We start from the raw sequence: 20,304 nt of genomic DNA, 5'->3' as shown, positions 1-20,304 counted from the left end.
TAAATACAATATGGTCATGGTATGCAGAAAATAAAGATAAAAAACATTAGTTAATTATCATCCAGAGAACTTCCCACCTTTGCAGCTTTAGTAAGATACAATTTGGATTCTAAGACTTGTTTAAATTGGCTATGGGCCACATTTAGAATCACACTAGAGCAAGATGATGAAAAAAGAGATCTTTCAAATAGGCTTGTTAATACTTAAAATGTATTCTAATACATATCATTTTTAATTATTGGCCAAGGAGTTCTCCCATTCACCCAAAATTTCATATATGTATGAAACTTGGCTTCATAACTTAGATGCCCAAATCAAAGTCACCAGTAAGGCTGCTTGAATTAGAGGTATTCAGGATAATCATTTGAATGAAAATTTTCATTAAAACTTTCACCTACTTCCTCTTAGATAATACAGAATAGCTTTCCCCTCTTTTCAAGTAAAGAAAAGGAGATATTTTGAAGAAATTAAGTTAGGAAAATATAGTAGCCCTGGGTAGCATTTAGAAGAAAAAAATTCTATTATTGGTTATACAAAATAGCCTCATTTAAGTCATTTCATCATTGGGGACCCAGTTTCTAGTCTGTAAGTTTTTTCATCACCTCTTAATAGATAGTGGTTTATTTTTTTAAAGATTTTATTTATTTATTTGAGAGCGTGAAAGAGACAGCAAGAGAGACACACAAGAGTGGGAGATGGAGAAGCAGGCTTCCCGCTGAGCAGGGAGCCCGTTACGGAACTCTGGACTCAATCCCAGAACCCTGAGATCATGACCCAAGATGAAGGCAGAAGCTTAATGGCTGAGCCACGCAGGTGCTCCTAGATAGCAATTTAGTATCCTAATATTTCTAGAAAAGGAAGAGATGTGCTTATCAAGGATTAGCTTTATATCCCAAAGAATAAAGACTAGAAGTATGTTCTATATTCTTTATGCAATAGATTTTTTCAGTGTATTTTTAAATTCTTTCGTCTCTATACCTACTCTTGGAAAAATGTACTTCAGTATAGATTGAAAGCAAAAAATTAATAATAAAAACATAAGTATTTATTGTAATGAGAACTCAAGTATAAACAGCTATATTTTTCATTGTTCCATGAAAAAGACAGGGAGGTAGTGTGATAAAGCTTTAAATGTAATTTTCTATACAGAAACCTATTAAACAGAGCAAAACTGAAAACCAAACTACTTATAAATCACACAAAAGTATACTATATGTACATAATGTGAGGCTGAATGCATGTTTACTATTTAAATATATCATATATTGTAAGTGGCAATTATTTACTGGGCCTAATATTTATCAGTCATTACCAAAGAGTACCAATTTTTTTTAAAGATTTTATTTATTTATTTGACAGAGAGAGATCATAAGTAGGCAGAGAGGCAGACAGAGAGAGTGTGAGGGAAGCAGGCTCCCTGCTGAGCAGAGAGACCGATGTGGGACTCGATCCCAGGACCCTGAGATCATGACCTGAGCTGAAGGCAGCAGCTTAAACCACTGAGCCACCCAGGTGCCCCAAGAGTACCAAATTTTAGCTGAATTTTCTTTAGATCAGAATAATTACTATTCATCAAATGGATTTCTTGAAATTGTAGTTTTTAAATCTAAATATATCATAATTTCAAAGTTTGAAAGAAAGACAATTATTATAAGATGAAGGTGACTACCACGAAACACGTTTCATATACAGGAAAATTACATAAAGTGAATCAATGAACAAATGAAAATCTCTTTGAAGTATACAGTATCCTTTGTCAACTTATTTGTATATATTTCATAAATATTATTGTGCAAAAAGTCACTTAGAAGAATCTCAGTAAGAAGAGAAAAATGTCTCTAACTCTCTAATATTGCTCTTATTTATCCCACCTTTTTTCCTCTTGGAACCACTTTTAGAAATTCAAACTATAAAGCAAAAAATGGGGATGAAAACAATATGTTACAAGACATAAAATGACCGTAATGAACATTGGGATATAATTGGGTATTACACAAATTGATTCCATTCAGCTTATGTTACCTCATTAGATCCTTGCAAAACTCCTATGAACTATACAAGACAAATATTACCATCAACATTTTATACCTGAAGAAACTGATATTGTGAAGGTTGTGCTAAGTCCAGCAAGGTCACGTGACTAGTGAACTGTAGATTCATGATTATAGACAGAGTTCTGAATCTTCTTCTCATGCCCTTCTACCTTAGCAACCAGAGACAGGAATAACACCATTCACTGCATCTCATGAAATTATTCAATTATTGCCCCTGCAATTATGTTATTTTCAAGTTCATGAGAACCCATAAATCAGATTTATAGAAAGAAAAATCAATAAAATAGTAATTTTTCTTATTTGGAGCAAAACAGGAAGACAGAGGTAGATATCATACATTCTATTTCAATGTAGAATAAAAATGTTCCACCAAATGACAACATTACAAAATATAAGCATAATTTTCTAAAAATGTAAACTCATTATTTCAAGTACTTTCAAAAGCTAACATTTCTATAATTCCCTAAGCATATTTTCTTTAACCTTTCAAATGCATTTCAGCACAAAATAATTTTAAAGCAAGGAGGAATAAATTTAACTTTATAGGAATCCACTCAGCTATTTGGTTAAGTAATTTTTTCATTGCATAGATTTGAAATAATCAATGTACAGCACAATAAGTAAACTTAAAATGGTAGTTTTGATACTTGCAAATGAAATACTGAAGACTATGATTACCTGTAACAGTTAATTCAGTAGTTCGTCTCACAACAAAGCCTCCATATTTTAATTCACAGGTGTAATTTCCGATATCATCTTCTCTGACTTCTCTTATAAGCAACGTATCTCTTTTGAATACAATACTTGGCCTCCATGTTTTTGTCCTACATTCCTGCATGAAAAACACAGAATTTCTGTAGTAAATACAATAACTGAGAAACAGAGAAGAGTATTTTAAATAAATAACCCCAAAGCTTCTAAATTTATATTTTAAAGGGCTAAAGAGTTTGAGATTAATTCTAAAAATTTTCATACTTCTCCACATCTCATGGAAATCAGGTACCTCAGTGTGAAAAGAGGTTTTTTTAGTAAGAGTCATTTTTTTATAAGAGAGAGAGTGCAGGTGCTTGTGCTGGGGAGGGGCAAAGGAAGAGGGGGAGAGGGGAGAGAAAATCCTAAGGAGGCTTTACATGAGGCTCCACACTGGGCTTAATCTCAGGACCATTAGATCATGACCTGAGCCAAATGCTTAACCAACTGAGCCACCCAGGTGTCCCAGCAAGAGTCAATTTATTGACTTCTAAGATTAGTGTGTCTAAATCAGATATACATTGATTTCTTACACTGTTGGTGGGAATGCAAGTTGGTGCAGCCAACTTCTTAAAGAATCTTAATGAAGTCAAGGAGATTCCTTAAGAAATTAAAAATAGAGCTACCCTATGACCCTGCAATTGCACCGCTGGGTATTTATCCCAAAGACACAGATGTAGTGAAAAGAAGGGCCATCTCTACCCCAATGTTCACAGCAACAATGGCCACAGTCACCAAACTGTGGAAAGAACCAATATGTCCTTCAATGGATGAATGGATAAAGAAGATATGGTCCATATATACAATGGACTATTGTGCCTCTATCAGAAAGGATGAATATCCAACTTTTGTATCAACATGGATGGGACTGGAAAAGATTATGCTGAATGAAATAAGTCAAGCAGAGAGAGTCAATTATCATATGGTTTCACTTTGTGGAGCATAAGGAATAACACAGAAGACATTGGGAGATAGAGAGGAGAAGTGATTGGGGGGGGAATTGGAGGGGGGACAAACCATGAGAGACTCTGGACTCTGAAAACCCAACGGAGGGTTTTGGAGGGGAGAGGGGTTGGGGGTTTGGCGAGCCTGGTAGTGAGTATTATGGAGGGCATGTATTGCATGGAGCATTGGGTGTAGTGCATAAACAATGAATTTTGGAACACTGAAAAAATAAAATTAAATAAAAATTTTTAAAAAGAAGATATACGAAAAAGGACTCTTGTTAAGATTACTCCTAACATTATTTTTTTCCTAACATCATTTTTAGAAGCAAATACTCCAAATTTGTTGACTGTGAAATTAACCATCTTGATACTTGATACCGAAAGCATAAAATATAAGATAAATTATTTAGGTATAAAGTAGAAAAATTAATTCTGTAGCAGAAAATGCTTCTGTTTCAGTATTTAAATCTTTTAATATTACATTTAGAAAAAAATTCTCTCCCATAGCATGCACATTCTACAATTTGTGAAAGAAATGACCAGCATGTCTTTATGGTTTTTACAGTACCATAAACATCTATTTTCATTGTTGATGGGGCTAACAAATTATGGTCTCTAAATTAAGCTTTAGATTTTAATGATGTTGGCTTAGAAGCTTTCTCTTTTTGCCAGAACAGAAGTCTATTTCCTTTAGCCAGATTTGAAATCAATGCCATGAGGATAAAATAGCTTTAAGCCCTCTGACACTGTTCAGAGGTATTCTTTCTAAAAAAATATTTTGCCAAATCAAATTTTTCCAGACTAGTATTTTGATTATGTGGTTCAATGCCTTCATATACATGGAAGAGAGTTATCTGGTTATTTCAGACCAAAAAATACATCTTATATATCCTCATATTAGTTGCATAAACTGTCATAATTGCAAAAGTTTTACACACACAAATATATATAATGAAGACAGAATATATATCATCTTAACTATGGAAAAATATTTGGACTGTTGCAAGACTTTCAAGTTCCATACATACTGCATTTAGACCCATCACTCCACTAGTGACAGTCTTTATAGCTTAAGTTCACAGTGACTGGGTTGATAGTGGAAACATGACTAAAGGAGCAATGTGAGGCCAGCCATTTTAAATATTGAGTGTGTATGTGTGTGTGTGTGTGTGTGTGTGTGTGTGTATGTGTAGAAGAAGACAAATGTACATACATGACTACTAGAAAAACATCTGTTCTTAAGAGACTTTGAGTTTAACTCCCCTAATACCTCTTGTCTTTGAGGCAATCATCAGGGTTTGCTAAGAATCTACTTGTGGAAAGCAGTCAAACCACTGAGAATTGGGGTGAGACATACACAATTTAAAAAAGGAGGAAAAATAAACCTCTTCTGTGCAGAAACAGAGATCAGTAGGGCTAATACTTGAGGGCTGTTAGACTGTGTCTAGGATAGAAATTCAATGGAAAAGTAGAAAAATATTTCAGTAGTCCCTTTGACATTTTGAATCCTCTATTGCTTGTTATCAAGAATCAAAATTAAGTCTTACTCAGAGAAGGCATTGATAATTATGGCAAATCCTTTAAAAATTGTTAAAGATTTGGGGCACCTGGGTGGCTCAGTTTGTTAAAACCTCTGCCTTCAGCCCAGGTCATGATCCCAGAGTCCTGGGATCGAGCCCCGCATCGGGCTCTCTGCTCAGCGGGGAGCCTGCTTCCTCCTCTCTCTCTGCCTGTTTCTCTGCCTACTTGTGATCTCTGTCTGTCAAATAAATAAATAAAATCTTTAAAAAATTGTTAAAGATTTCTTTTTAAATTTCTCATAAGTTTTGAACTCATGACATAGTGGTATCGGTGGATCTAGTTACTAAGAGGTCATGCCTCCTACATCCCTATTTCCGGGGAGCTGAACAAAGCAAATTTTCTACTAGTACTCTTTAAATCATGGATATAATATTCCATAAAAATATTCATAACAGCTATATTGTATTTCTTGATTACACTCAATAACAAAAATTTCTTTGATGGTATAAATAAGCTGAAGGGTATGTTCTCATCTTAAAATTCAGAGAAAGTCAATTATGTGATAGGAAGGACAAGGGTTGGATTATTCTTCATAAGTCTGAAGTTTCTTTTGTTTTTTTGAGAAAAAGTTATCTAGCACTATTTTTATAATGTTATGAATTTCCCTCAGGTTTTTAAAAATATATATACTTTTATATGAAAAGGATTGGAATATACACAAAGATACTTCGATTAAACAGAACATTTCAATAAAGCTATTGTATCATTTTTTCATAGAAGTAAATCAATCCTTTCCTTGTTTGAAAACATTAGGATTGTTTATATGAAGAGCTCTGAAATGAATGCTTGATGTATTATAGTTCCTGAATTATCAACCACAGATTATAATGGACTTGAACAGTATAAACTAGCTATGAACATAAACACAACAGCTTATTGCAGTGGATCACCAATACAAATACCAACTAGCATTTATCAAAGATATTGCTTTGAAATCTTATAATGACCAGCACAACCTGCAGTAGTATTTTAGGAAGATAGAGCTTAACTTCATCATACCCATAAAACTTTTTTATCCAACTAGTCCAAGAATAAGATACACATTAATCTATTTATAAGGAAGAAAATCATGCACAATACATACCTTATACCATAGGATTTCAGGTTCTCTGGTTGGTAGTAAAAAATCTTCGATGTCACGGCATGAAATTTCCTTGGTTTTGCTAAGTTCAGCTTTATCAAAGTATTTCATTTTGGAATTGTAGCAGAGTCCAGTGTCATTTTCACCCACTGTCAGTGAGATGGAAACTTTCATACAGTAAGTGGAGTTTCTGTAATGAAGCAGAAAAAAGAGGTGGTCTGGTGTGAACAAAAAGTAAGTGCCACCAAGCAGTACATGTACTTCACTAAAAGAGACAGACACAGAGAGAGACAGCGAGAGAAAGGAGGAGAGGGAGAGAGAAAAGAAAAAAACTCCATTGATTAATTAATGTTAAGGTATCATGGCTTAGTCCACAGGGCCCTCTTTTGTCAGAAAGCTAAACAATGCTTAGTTCTGCAAAGCCATTTGTGTATTACTCATTTGCTAGAAAATAGTTTCATATTATATACAAGTGTGGTTTGAAAAAATGTTCAATAGGGATTTCTGCATCTAGAAAAGTAGAAAAAATAAAGGAAGATTTAGGTCAGGAAGTAAGTCAACCTTGGGTTTATGCTAAACTTGGCAAACTCAACAGAGAAGTAGAAAACCGTAATGGATCAATTAAGCATAATGCAAGGAGAAGAATGAGGCTGCTCAATTCTTACAGTATTGGCTGTCTTGATAAATGAAGAGCTTATCGATGGATATGGGAAGAAAACAGTCTTGGATAAAAAAATACTTCAAATTTTCTTATAAACTGTACTATTTCTATTTGCTATTTATGTCTCTGGACATTCAGTGAATACTGCTATGGGTCAGGCATGGTGATGTAGGCAGTGAGAATAAAGAGAAGAACAAAACATCAAATTCAAGGTTTTGTTCAGAATGTCATACTTGGTAAGTGCCCAATGCCTCATTCGTATACTTGGCCATCAAAGTCCTGGAATTGAATTTTACTGCTTACTATTTCTGTAACTTTGGGCAACTCATTTAATCCCTTGGGACCTTAGATGGGCAGTGGGACAACATGTGTCTGAGTATTAAATGGGATACTGAATTAAAATCTGTTTGGCCTGTCACTGGTGCTCAGTAATGGTGGCTCTTCTCACTCCACACTGGTGTATCGAGATCACAGCCCCCAAGCCCTCCTCCTTATTCAGTCAAGATGTTTGACTTTTAAGCAGCTCCTTGATTTAAATTCTTGCTTTTTTTTTTAAAATGACTATTCGGCATGATGAGAATCACCAGAAAATAGTTAGGTTGGTTATGGTATAATAAAAAATGTAGTTGGTCTTGGATCCTGGCACAGATTTCCTGAAAACCTTAGAAACCACTGAGTGATAGGAGTGTCTTTTGTTATTCAAAGGGAGCTCCATTCAATCACCCTAGAGTTTATGTTAACCCTTGGGATGACCTCCCTAGAAAGCCTTGGGATGGGGCTTGTCAACAGAAAGATCAAGTGTGCAGAAGGTTGAAAGTTTTAACTGTATCCACTGATCTTCAAACAAGGGAGCAGTAATTTCAGGTTAAGTTCTGTAAAAACCATGGAACCAAAAAGATTTGATGAGTTTGGGTTAATGAACACATGGAGGTGCTCAGAGGATGGCATGCCTGGAGATGGCACAGAAGTTCTGTGCCTCTTCCTCTACCCTTTGCCACACACATCTCTTCCATCTGACCCAATTATTTCTGTCCTTTGAAATATCCAACAGTAGTAAGTAAACTGTTTTCCTGAGTTGTGTGAGCTGTTCTAGCAAATGATTGAATCCAAGCAATGGATTGTGAGAACCTCTGATTTATAGTTAGTCTTTCACAAGCATAGGTGGCAATCTGGACTTACAATTGGTGTCTGAATATGAGGCAGGGGGCAGTCTTGTGGGATTGAGTCCTTAACTTGTGGGGTGTGATATTATCTCCAAGTAAATAGTATCAGAATAGATGTGAACTGTAGCGTATCTGGCTGGTGTTGCAAAATTGCTTGGTGTGGGAAAAAAAGACACATGCCTGGTGTCAGAAGTACTGAGAATAGTGGAGAAAAGTAGAGTTTTCCTTTATAGTTATTTACTCAGCTTTATATTGGATAGCAAAGAAAATTTCCACACTATTATTATGTAGACTTATTAAATGTGGATGTCTCTACCTTCATATAATAGCCTACAAGCAGATCTAAGATACTTTATAGGTTGGGGGTGTTCAGGTGTCTCAGTCAGTTAAGCATTCTGACTCTTGATTTCAGCTCTGGTCATGATCTAAGGGTTGTGAAATTGAGCCCATCGTTGGGCTCCACACTGGGTGTGGAACTTGCTTGAGAGTCTCTCTTTCTTGTCCTCTGCCCCTCCCCATCCTCTCTCTCTCTCTCTTCCCCTTTAAAAATAACATATAATAAAATAAAAAATTAAAATATTTCAAAGGTAAAACCCTTCATCTTTAAACTTTGATTTAAAGTAAATCAGTAAAAAGGTCCTGGAAGAATGTGTTCAGAGATTTTGTTTGAATGATAAAATATATTCCCTGCACTCAGCTCCTCACAATCCAGAAGTGATGCACAATAGCTGAATTTCAATGTGATAAGCACTACAAAGAGCTTCTGTGTGCTACCACAGCAGCATCAAAGAAAGAAACAAGACCTCAAAATTTGTGATTCCTGGTTATCTTAAGGAACTAGTAAGAATATGGCAATTTTAACAAAGGGTATTTCAGGGAACAGTATACACAAATGCTTGAAGACATGCAACAACTTGATGTGGTTGGAGGAATTGCAAATAATTTGGTGTGGCAGAATTAGTTATAAAGGAACAGCAGGAACTGAGGCTGGAGGTCTGTGCAGAAGCTTGAAGGAGCAGCATGTAAGCCACAGCAGAATGTGGACTTTATACTAGCAAGTGAAAACATTTGGATTTTGGAAAGATGTTTCTGCTCAAAGTGAGAAAAATGGTTTGGAGAGAACAGAGGACTAAGCACAGTGAGACAATAAGAAAGCAACATCATTCATTCAGGAGAAAAATGGCAGCTCCAAAGGCAATGACCATTGATACAGAGAGGAGGAATCATGTTCAAATTATATTTAAGATAGGAGCAAAGGAAAGAGAGGTATCCAAGATGATGAAGAACTTCTCTCAGATGAGTATATGAAACATAGAGCCAATCTCTCAGCATGGAAATACAGAAAAAAGAAACAGCTTTGAGAGAAAAGAAAGTGCTAAATTTTAACTTGAGCTTCACACCCAAGTAGAAAAAAATAGCCACTTTGGGTTTGCCAGAAATATTGCTCATGCATTATTTATTAATTTTACACCAGCACAGACTAGAGCATGCTCTTCATGGGCTCATTTTAAGATAATATTTTCAGGAAAAATAATTACCTAAGTTAAAGCAATTAACTATCATAGGACACATTCCAATGTATAGTAAGAAAATATGCATGTTTTAGAACAATCCTGGTATTTGTACACATTAGAATTCTTAAAGAACAGACTTTTCTAAGAAGTCAGTCAGTGAATTCTAAATGAACACTCCACACTAGTCTATTAAACTCATGAGTCTTAGGTTTTCCTTCTCCTCAATTTATTGGTGTTGTTTGTTTGCTTTCCTATACCTTCTTTTATCAAATGCCAGACATGTTTTATACAGGTAGGGTTAAGAGCAAGATCTCCAAAACCCAGCTGTAAGAGGTTCAGATTCCAGCTGGATCACTCATTGCTTTTGAAAATCAGTGAAACTTACTTGACTCCTTAGGCTTCCATCTCCTCATGTTTATAAGGAGAAAATCATAACAAAGAACTCAGAGGTTGGTGTGGGATGTTAAAATCCGGCAAGAGCTTAGGGCAGGGCCAGTCTTCCAGGAGCACTCAGGAAGTGTTAGATCTTAAAATCAGTACTACATTTCCTCTCCCCCTTTTTTTTTTAAAGATTTCCATTTTCCAGGGTCACCTGGGTGGCTCAGTGGGTTAATCCACTGCCTTTGGCTAAGGTCATGATCTCAGGGTCCTGGGATCGAGCCCCACATCGGGTTCTCCACTCAGCGGGGAGCCTGCTTCCCCCTCTCTCTCTGCCTGCCTCTCTGTCTACTTGTGATCTCTCTCTCTCAAATAAATAAATAAATAAATAAATAAAATCTTTAAAGATTTCCATTTTCCAGTCCAGCCCCGCAGGGTTTGCTCAGAAGACAGGTGAGCTAGACAACATGACCATGATGATGACTTCATTTCTTTGGTGTTTAGAGTCAGGCATAAGCATCCAGATAAATTCTTCTGTTTTTCATCTGGGATATCTGAGTGGGCTGGAGAAGACTGAGTAAACTCTATGAAAAATACAGACTCCTCACCTCAGCTGTCTGCTTCTCCTTTTGTATAAATGAAACTGACCCCTAATTTCCAGAAAGTGGATCCATATGAGCACACTTTTGTATTCTTATTTTCCTGACTTTTATTTCACAACTCTGTGAGGTGACTGCTGATCTACAACTATCTGGTAATGTCTGAGATTCCAGACTCCCCAGGATAGCACTATTTCCAAATTACTTTCAATGTTTTAACACTTGCTTACTGTTTCTGTTCATCAGGAGGTGATTTAAAAAGCTAAAAATAAAGCAGCATCCAATGAACACTATAGTCCTATTTACTGAGAAGAGCTAACAGGAAGCAAGCAACTTGTGACACATTAATAAACTTGTGATCCCCCTAAGGGGAATTACACACCCTCAAAGTAAGGAGCACACCAAAAAGTAATATAGTTACAATTACTCTATAATCATACCTGCTATGCCTGATACTGCATATTGCTGAATATCTCTTTCCTACTCGAACAGAATTACCAGTAGCATGATTGTTAAATAGATCCTTTAAAAGCATCACTAAACCCTTGACCTGTCTGTTAATTCTCAGGTCCCTGGGGAAAATAATAACATTGTCATAAAAGTTGGAATTTTTTTCCCACATTATGAAGTGCTGAGCTTGATCAACAAGGGATTTGATCAACATTTAAAAAAAATTAAGTCATTCTCTGCTTCTCTGTATTACATGGTCTACTCTAACATTCATTGGTCATTTTTAAGGTCATATGCCTTTGCACAGAGATGTTTTGTAAAAACAAGAGCATGCAGTATTTTTAAAGTGTCACAAATAATTTGGGCATGGAAAGACAGCAGATCTGAAGGTTCCTTCTGTGCAGACCTGAGCAGAACTCAACTGTCTGGAAGGTGGTTCTCTGGCCACAAATTTGTCCTAGTGTCTAAGCATTAGTGTTAAAAATAAAATGTTAGGAATCAAAATGTAAGGGTTAGATTGTGGAGAAAAAAATTTTAGTTTGCTCAACATTAAATATCTTTGTTAGTTTATTTCTAATCTTAAAGCCTTCCATTTTTTTCTGTCTTTAATTTTTTTCTCTCCGTGTTAATGGTGATGCCTGAAGCTACACATGTGGCCCCTCTGTCATATCTTATCTTTCTTACACATATCATGCTTAGAGCTACTGGCACTATACGTGAAATGTGTTTGGATTAGGTTTTCTTTTGAGAAGAGCTCTGGAGGACCTAATGCTTTAACTGTGCTTGAAATTAGCCCTTATAAAAAGATTACAGGGAGACCACTGAGCAAACAATAAGACTATAAATGCCAGTTTATTGCCTTCTCATTTGAAATTCTGTTTTCCAAAAATTTAACTGGTAAACTGAACTTTATCTACAGTCTTCTGCTAGCTATATATTCAAAATAATTGTCTTTGTCTTTTTTGGTGACAAGTCATTAATATAATTTTGCCATCTCTGTTTTTCTTGCCTAAGATTCCTGAAAAATTAGAGTTGAGAAGATATTGATATATGGAATTCTAGTCCAGTATTTCTCTGCCTGAGTTATTCTTGGGCATGAGGACTTTTGAACTTCACAGCTAGACCACATGGTCTCCTTCGTGACCTCTTCTTAAGGGAGGAGGAAAGAAGGAGACAGACAAAAATAAAAACCTGCCCCTAAAGATAACTGAGGCCCAGGATGTGGGTTCGAGGTCATATAAATTACAAATAATTTCTTCAGGAAATCCTGCCCATCTTATCCCTTTATTTTCCTCAAAAAAATCTCAATCTGTAATCATTTATTTCCACTGATATTTGCTGCCTCCTCTGTTAATATGTATTCTCATAGTATATAAAATAAGGGAGTTAGTTAGCTGTATGCAGTTTGGGTTCTTGGAGGCCTATTTTTTTTAACAAGTAAACTGCATACAACATAAACTTAACCATTAACCATTTAAACATGTACAATTAAGTGTCATTCAGTACATTCATAATGCTCTGCAACCTCTTTCTAGTGCTATGACATTTTCATCATCCCCAAAATAAACTCATAACTATTAGCAAGTATTCCCTATTTCCCCATTCCCATAGCCTCTAGCAACCATCAGTCTGCTTTCTGTCTTCATAGATTTGGTTATTAGGACTATTTCATATAAAGGGAATCACATAGAGTGTGGATTTGTGTGTGTGTGTGTGTCTGTCTGTCTGTCTTCTTTCACTTAGCATAATGTGTTCAAGGTTTACCCACATTGTAGTATGCATCTGTACTTCATTCCCTTTTGTGGCAAATAGCCCAGTGTACAGATATAACAATATAGTTCATTTGTACATGAGCAGATAGACCTTTGAGTTTGTTTCCACATTCTGGACACTGAAAATAATGCTGCTATGAGCGTTCATGTAAAAGTATTTGTTTGAGTACCTTATTTCAATACTTTTGGGAATATACTTAGGGGTGGAAATGTTGGTCATGTGGCTATTCCATGTTTAATTTTCTGACAAATAAAGCACTTCTTTTTTAATCTCTTAAGCTCTTTCCACCCTTCTGAATACCAGTTTCTTCTGCCACAGGGAGACTAAGGCATTAGACAAATGTGTTCACTGACTCTTGTGGTTAAATACTTACAAGGCCTAATGATTTTTAAGTTAAGTGCCTAGTACAGTGACAGGCATAGAGCAGACACTCTCAATAAATATTTGTGAAATGAGTAAAAAATTATTTGTTAAGGTCTAAATAGTTCTGATTACACTTCTTTGTTCAATTCCTTTAAATAACTCTCATCTACATCCTGCCAAATGAGTTTTTATCCCTTTTTGTTTTATGTTTCTCTGAAACAGCATGCATTTCTTGATAGTGGATGCAGCAAGAAAATGTGTCTTTCAGGTCCAGCAAAAAGTTAAAATGAAGCTGTAAAGATTTCCTCGTGTTCAATAGCTATCTGCAATCACCTGATTATATCATTCTCCCATCGTGTATGAAACAGACTTTCTTCTAACTGTAGTTGATCTACTTGATTTGAAAGATAAGAAAAAGGGAAAATAAATATATGAGCCACATTTGGGTCAGTTGTAAATCACTTGTTTTCTCTCCAAGAATAACCCAGGAAGGTTTTTTCTACAGTGAGCATAATAGTGCTTATGCTATTAAGTCTTCCTCCTAGGCTGTTGTAGAGAAGAGGTGACTGTGGATCCAGATGTTGAGCTGATCCCACACCTTACCTCTTCATTTTATGATGAAATTCCAGAGAAAGTTATAACAGAGTAAAATAAAATCTCTATTAATCTTTAAAGAAGACAGAGAACTACCAGAGATTGTTGTAATTTTACCCATTCACAAATACATTTTTAAGAGTTAGATTAATAGCATATAAACATATGAAAACATGATTTTCCCCCTGCTGTATAGAAAAAAAATATGGACAATATCAGGAAACAGAACTTTTTTTTTAAGATTTTATTTATTTATTTGACACAGAGAGAGAGATCACAAGTAGGCAGAGAGGCAGGCAGAGAGAGAGAGACAGAGAGGAAGGGAAGCAGGCTCCCCGCTGAGCAGAGAGCCCCATGTGGGGCTTGATCCCAGGACCCTGAGATCATGACCTGAGCTGAAGGCAGAGGCTTTAACCCACTGAGCCACCCAGGCGCCCCAGGAAACAGAACTTTTAATCAGTGGGATTTCTTTTTTTCTTTTGCAAATACTTCTTAAAATATTTTCTAGATGTCATAGCAACATATACATTATTCAGTTTTACTTCGTAGGTCAATATATTTGTAGTCAGAGATACAGAAGGACACTATACCATTCTTAATGGATCTATCCAACAAGAAGATCTAAAAATTGTAAATATCTATGCCCCCAACATGGGAGCAGCCAACTACATAAGCCAACTGTTAATCAAAATAAAGAGACATACTGATAATAATACTTTAATTTTGGGGGACCTTAACACTCTGCTCTCAGCAATAGACAGATCATCTGAGCAGAAATCAACAAAGAAACAAGAGCTTTGAATGACACACTGGACCAGATGGACCTCATAGATATACACAGAACATTCCACCCTAAAACAACCAAACACTCATTCTTCTCAAACACACATGGAACTTTCTCCAGAATAGACCACATACTGGGTCACAAATCAGGTCTCAACTGATACCAAAAGACTGAGATTATTCCATGCATATTCTCAGACCACAATGCTTTGAAACTGGAACTCAATCATGAGAGAAAGTTTGGAAGAAATTCAAACACTTGGAAGTAAAGACAATCCTGCTCAAGAATGTTTGGATCAACCAGGAAATCAAAGAAGAACTTAATCAATTCATGGAAACCAATGAGAATGAAAACACATCAGTCCAAAGCCTATGGGATATGGCAAAGGCAGTCCTAAGGGGGAAATACAAAGCCATCCAAGTCTCACTCAACAAAATAGAAAAACCCCAAATACAAACACGATCTTTACACCTTAAAGAACTGGAGCATCAACAACAAATTAAGCCTAACCCATGCACAAGAAGAAAAATAATTAAGATTAGAGCAGAGATCAATGAATTAGAAACCAGAAATATAGTAGAACACATCAATAAAACTAGAAACTGGTTCTTTGAAATAATTAATAAGATTGATAAACCACTGGCCAGACTTACCCAAAAGAATAGAGAAAGGACTCAAACTAATAAAATTATGAATGCGAGGGGAGAGATCATGACTAACACCAATGAAATAGAAACATCCACCAGAAATTATTATTGGGAGAGGGAGGAGCAAGAGGGTGGAGGAGTAGGAGACCTAAAGATCATCAGGTCCCAGGAGTTCAGCTAGATAGTCATCAAACTATTCTGAACAACTACAAACTCAACAGGAGATTGAAGAGAAGAAGAGCAGCAATTCTACAAACAGAAAAGTGACCACTTTCTGGAAGTTAGTATGTGCAGAGAAGTGAATCTGAGGTGACATATGGGAAGAGAGAATGCGGGGGGAGGGGCCAGACACCAGCAAGTGGTAGACCACAAAATTGGAACTTTTAGAACTCTGCTCCACTGAGGGACATCATTCCATAGGCAAAGTGGAAGGGTGGAGCCCTCATTGGGCCAGTGTGGTCTCAGGACCCATGGGGTCACAAAAAGACCAGGGGTGTCTGAGTGTGGCAGAGCTCCCAGGTGTCAGAGCAGGGAAGCCAGCTGCAGAGACAGAGCCAAGGAGTGCTCTCAGCTCAGGATTACCTTAAACCATGATCCGAGGCACAGTCAGACCACTGTTCTTTGAGCAGGTACCCCACAAGTGGCAGATATGGGGATACCCCTCCTTCCTCCTCTGGGAGGAGTGATGTAGGAGTATGCTGCAGGAATATGCTGGGTTTGGAGACTCCAAACAGGGCCATGTGCCAGAGATAGAAATGCTGGGTCACAGGCTGGGGAGCACTGAGTGCAGCTGAAGACCAGGGATATGGGAGGGATCGACTGCTTTTCTCTGAGGGCACAGCAAGGAGTGGGGCCCCGAGCTCTCAGCACCTAAGGGGCCAGAGATTGGTAGGCTGTCATTTTCATTCTTGTCTTCCAAAGGTATGGAAAGCGTTCAGGGGAAAAAAACGTTACAAGAGCAAACTGGCAGATTACTTAGCCTGGCCCCTGGAAGGACAGTGCAATTCTACCTCAGGCAAAGACATTTCTGAATCACTACAACAGGCTCCTTCCCTAGAAGAGCAACAAGAACATCCAGCCAAGATCAAGTTCGCTGATCAATGAGAACTGCAAAACTTCAGAGCTAGGGGAATAAAGCACATAGAATTCATGGCTTCTTTCCCATGATTCTTTTGTCTTACAAAGTTAAATTTTTTTAATTTTAATTTTTTCTTATTCTATTTTTAAAATTTTTTCCTCTTTCCTATTTTAACATTTTTAACTATTTTATTTTATCAATACCTTTTAAAAAATCTTTTAAAATTCTCATTGTATTAGTCAGATTCTATCCCTTCATTGTAATTAATCTTATTTTTTGTATACATACATGTATTGCTTTCTTTAAAATTTTGTGATACAGTTTATTGTAACAGATCAAAACATACCCTAAATCTAGTGCATGACTTTGTTCTAGTCTCCAGCCCAATTACATTGTTTCCTCTTTTTTTCTCTTTAACCACTTCTTATCAATTCCTTTTTTGGAATCTTTCAAAATTTACATCTTTACAATAATATTCCATCCCTTCATCATGTTTACTCCTATTTTTGTATATATATGTTTTTCTTTCTTTAAAATGTTGGGAGGAATTTCTTCTAACAGACCAAAATACATTCCAAGCCAAGTGTTCAGTTCTATTCTATTCACCAGTGTATGTATATCTATCTATCTATCTATCTATCTATCTATCTATCTATCTTCTTCCCTCCTTTCTTCTCCCCTGGGGTTTGGGTCTCTTCTGATGTGGTTAGTGTATATTTTTCTGGAATTGTTGCTACCCTTCAAGTATTTTGTTCTCTCACTCATCTATTCTCATCTGGATAAAATGACAAGGCAGAAAAACTCACCTCAAAGAAAAAAAGAGAACAAGCGGCAGTACCGACAGCCAGGGACCTAACGAATATGGACATTAGTAATGATGATTGTAAAGATGCTAGCTGGGCTTGAAAAAAGCATAGAATATACTAGAGTTAATAGAGAATCCCTTTCTGGGGAAATAAAAGAGCTAAAACTTAACAAGGTTGAAATCAGAAAAGCTATTTGAGGTGCAATAAAAAATGGAGGCTCTTACTGCTAGGATAAATGAAGCAGAAGAGAGAATTAGTGATATAGAAGACCAAATAATGGAGAAGAAGAAACTGAGAAAAAGAGAGATAAATACTGGACCACGAGGAGAGAATTCAAGAGATAATTGATACCATAAGATAAAACAATATTAAAATAATTGGGATGGGGGAAAAAGGGAGAGGGGCAGAAGGTATATCAGAGCAAATTATAGCAGAGAATTTTCCTAATTTGGGGATGGGAACAAGCATCAAAATCCAGGAGACACAGAAAATCCCCTCAACATTAATGAAAATAGGTTCACACTCCATCATCTAACAGTAAAACATCATATCTTAGGAACAAAAAGAAAATCCTGAAAGCAGCTCAGGACAAGAAGTCTGTAACATGCAATGGTAAAAATATTAGACTGGCAGCAGACTTATCCACAGAGACCTGGCAGGACAGAAAGAACTGGCATGATATATTCAGAGTACTAAATGAAAAAAAATGCAGCCAAGAATACTATATCCAGCTAGGCTATCAATGAAAAGAGAGGGAGAGATAAAAATCTTCCAGGAAGAACAAAAACTAAAAGAATTTGTAAACACCAAACCAGCCCTACAGGAAATATGGAAAGGGGTCCTCTAAGCAAAGAGAGACCTAAAAGTAACCAAACAGAAAGGAACAGAGACAATATATTGTAAGTCACGTGACAGGCAATACAATGACACAAAAGTCATATCTTTCAGTAGTTACTCTGAATGTAGATGGGCTAAATGCCCCAATCAAAAGACACAAAGTATCAGAATGGATTAAAAAACAAAAACAAAAACAAGACCCATTGATATGCTGTGTGCAAGAAAGTCATTTTAGACTCAAAGACAACTGAGGATTTTAAAGGGCGAGAGTGGAAAAAAATATTACCATGCTAATGGACATCAAAAGAAAACTGGGGTGGTAATCCTTATATAACACAAATTAGATTTTAAGCCAAAAACTATAATAAGAGATGAGGAAGGACACTATATCACACTTAAAGGGTATGTCCAATAAGAACTAACAATTTTAAATATCTATGTGCCTAACATAGAAGCAGCCAATGATATAAACCAATTAATAACAAAATCAAAGAAATACCTCAACAATAATGCAATAATAGTAGGGGACTTTAGGGGACCCCTCACTGAAATGGACAGATCATCTAAGCAAAAGATCAACATGGAAATAAAGGCCTTAAATGACACACTGGAACAGATGGACATCACAGATATATTCAGAACATTCCATCCCAAAGCAACAAAATACACATTCTTCTCTAATGCACATGGAACATTCTCCAGAAGAGATCTTATCCTGGGTCACAAATCAGGTCTCAAATGGTACCAAAGGATGGGGATCCTTCCCTGCATATTTTCAGACCACAATGCTCTGAAGCTAGAACTCAATCACAAGAGGAACGTTGGAAAGAACTCAAATACATGGAGACTAAAGAGTATCCTACTAGAGAATGAATGGGTCAACCATGAAATTAAACAAGAATTTTAAAAAATCATGGAAACAAATGAAAACAAAAACACAACTGTTCAAAATCTGTGGGACACAGCAAAGGCAGTCCTGAGAGGAAAGTATATAGCAATACAAGCCTATCTCAAGAAACAAGAATGATCTCAAGTATACAACCTAACCCTAAACCTATAGGAGCTGGAGAAAACAGAAAAGAAAACCTAAACCCAACATGAGAAGAGGAATAATAAAGATCTGAGCAGAAATCAATGAAATAGAGACCAAAAGAATAGTAGAACAGATCAACAAAACTAGGAGCTGGTTCTTTGAAAGAATTAATAAGACTGATAAACCCCTGACCAGACTTATCAAAAAGAGAAAGGACCCAAATAAATTAAATCATGAAAGAAAGAGGAGAGATCATGACCAACAGCAAAGAATTACAAACAATTATAAGATATTATGAGCAATTATACACCAGCAAATTTGACAATCTGGAAGAAATGGATGCATTCCTAGAAAATATAAACTACCAAAGCTGAACTAGGAAGAAATAAAAAACTGAACAGATCCATAACCAGTAAGGAAATTGAAGCACTTATCAAAAATCTCCCAAAAAACAAGAATCTAGGGCCAGACGGATTCCCAGGGGAATTCTACCAAACATTTAAACAATTAATACCTATTCTCCTGAAACCGTTCCAAAAAAATAAAAATGTAAGGAAAACTTCCAAATTCATTTTATGCGGCCAGCATTATCTTGATACCAAAACCAGACAAAGAACTTATCAAAAAGGAGAATTACAGACCAATATCCTTGATGACCACGGATGCAAAAATTATCACCAAAATACTAGCCAATAGGATCCCAACAATACCTTAAAAGGATTATTCACCATGACAAAGTGGGATTTATTCCCGGGCTCTAATTTTGGTTCAACATCTGCAAATCAATCAGTGTGATACAATACATTAATAAAAGAAAGAACAAGAACCATATGATACTCTCAGCAGATGCTGAAAAAGCATTTGACAAAGTACAGCATCCTTTCTTGATCAAAACTCTTCAATGTGTAGGGATAGAGGGTACATACCTCAATATCATCAAAGTCATCAATAAAAACCCACAGTGAATATCATTCTCAATGGGGAAAAACTGAGAGCTTTTCCCCTAAGGTCAGGAACATGGCAGGGCTGTCCAGAATGGAAATTCCAACAATGAAACACATGGAAAAATGGAAACAATGGAAAAACCCACAGTAAATATCATTCTCAATGGGGAAAAACTGAGAGCTTTTCCCCTAAGGTCAGGAACATGGCAGGGCTGTCCACTACCACATGGTTATTAAATATAGTACTAGAAGTCCTAGCCTCAGCAA

The 20,304-nt window shown here is 36.3% G+C and overlaps 1 protein-coding gene across 1 annotated transcript in view; it reads right to left on the bottom strand.

Moving 5' to 3' along the window:
- IL1RAPL1 (interleukin 1 receptor accessory protein like 1) overlaps positions 1 to 20,304 on the bottom strand; it is a 1,490,530-nt gene that overhangs the window by 618,318 nt on the left and 851,908 nt on the right. Inside the window, exons 4-5 of the mRNA XM_045995419.1 lie at positions 6,417 to 6,603; positions 2,733 to 2,886 (exon numbers count right to left, since the gene is read on the bottom strand). Of these exons, the coding sequence (XP_045851375.1) occupies positions 2,733 to 2,886; positions 6,417 to 6,603 (341 nt within the window). The remainder of the gene's footprint in view (positions 1 to 2,732; positions 2,887 to 6,416; positions 6,604 to 20,304) is intronic.

The sequence above is a fragment of the Meles meles genome, chromosome X, assembly GCF_922984935.1.
Source record: "Meles meles chromosome X, mMelMel3.1 paternal haplotype, whole genome shotgun sequence".
NCBI lineage: Eukaryota > Metazoa > Chordata > Mammalia > Carnivora > Mustelidae > Meles > Meles meles.
This window is presented reverse-complemented; position numbering and strand designations above follow the sequence as displayed.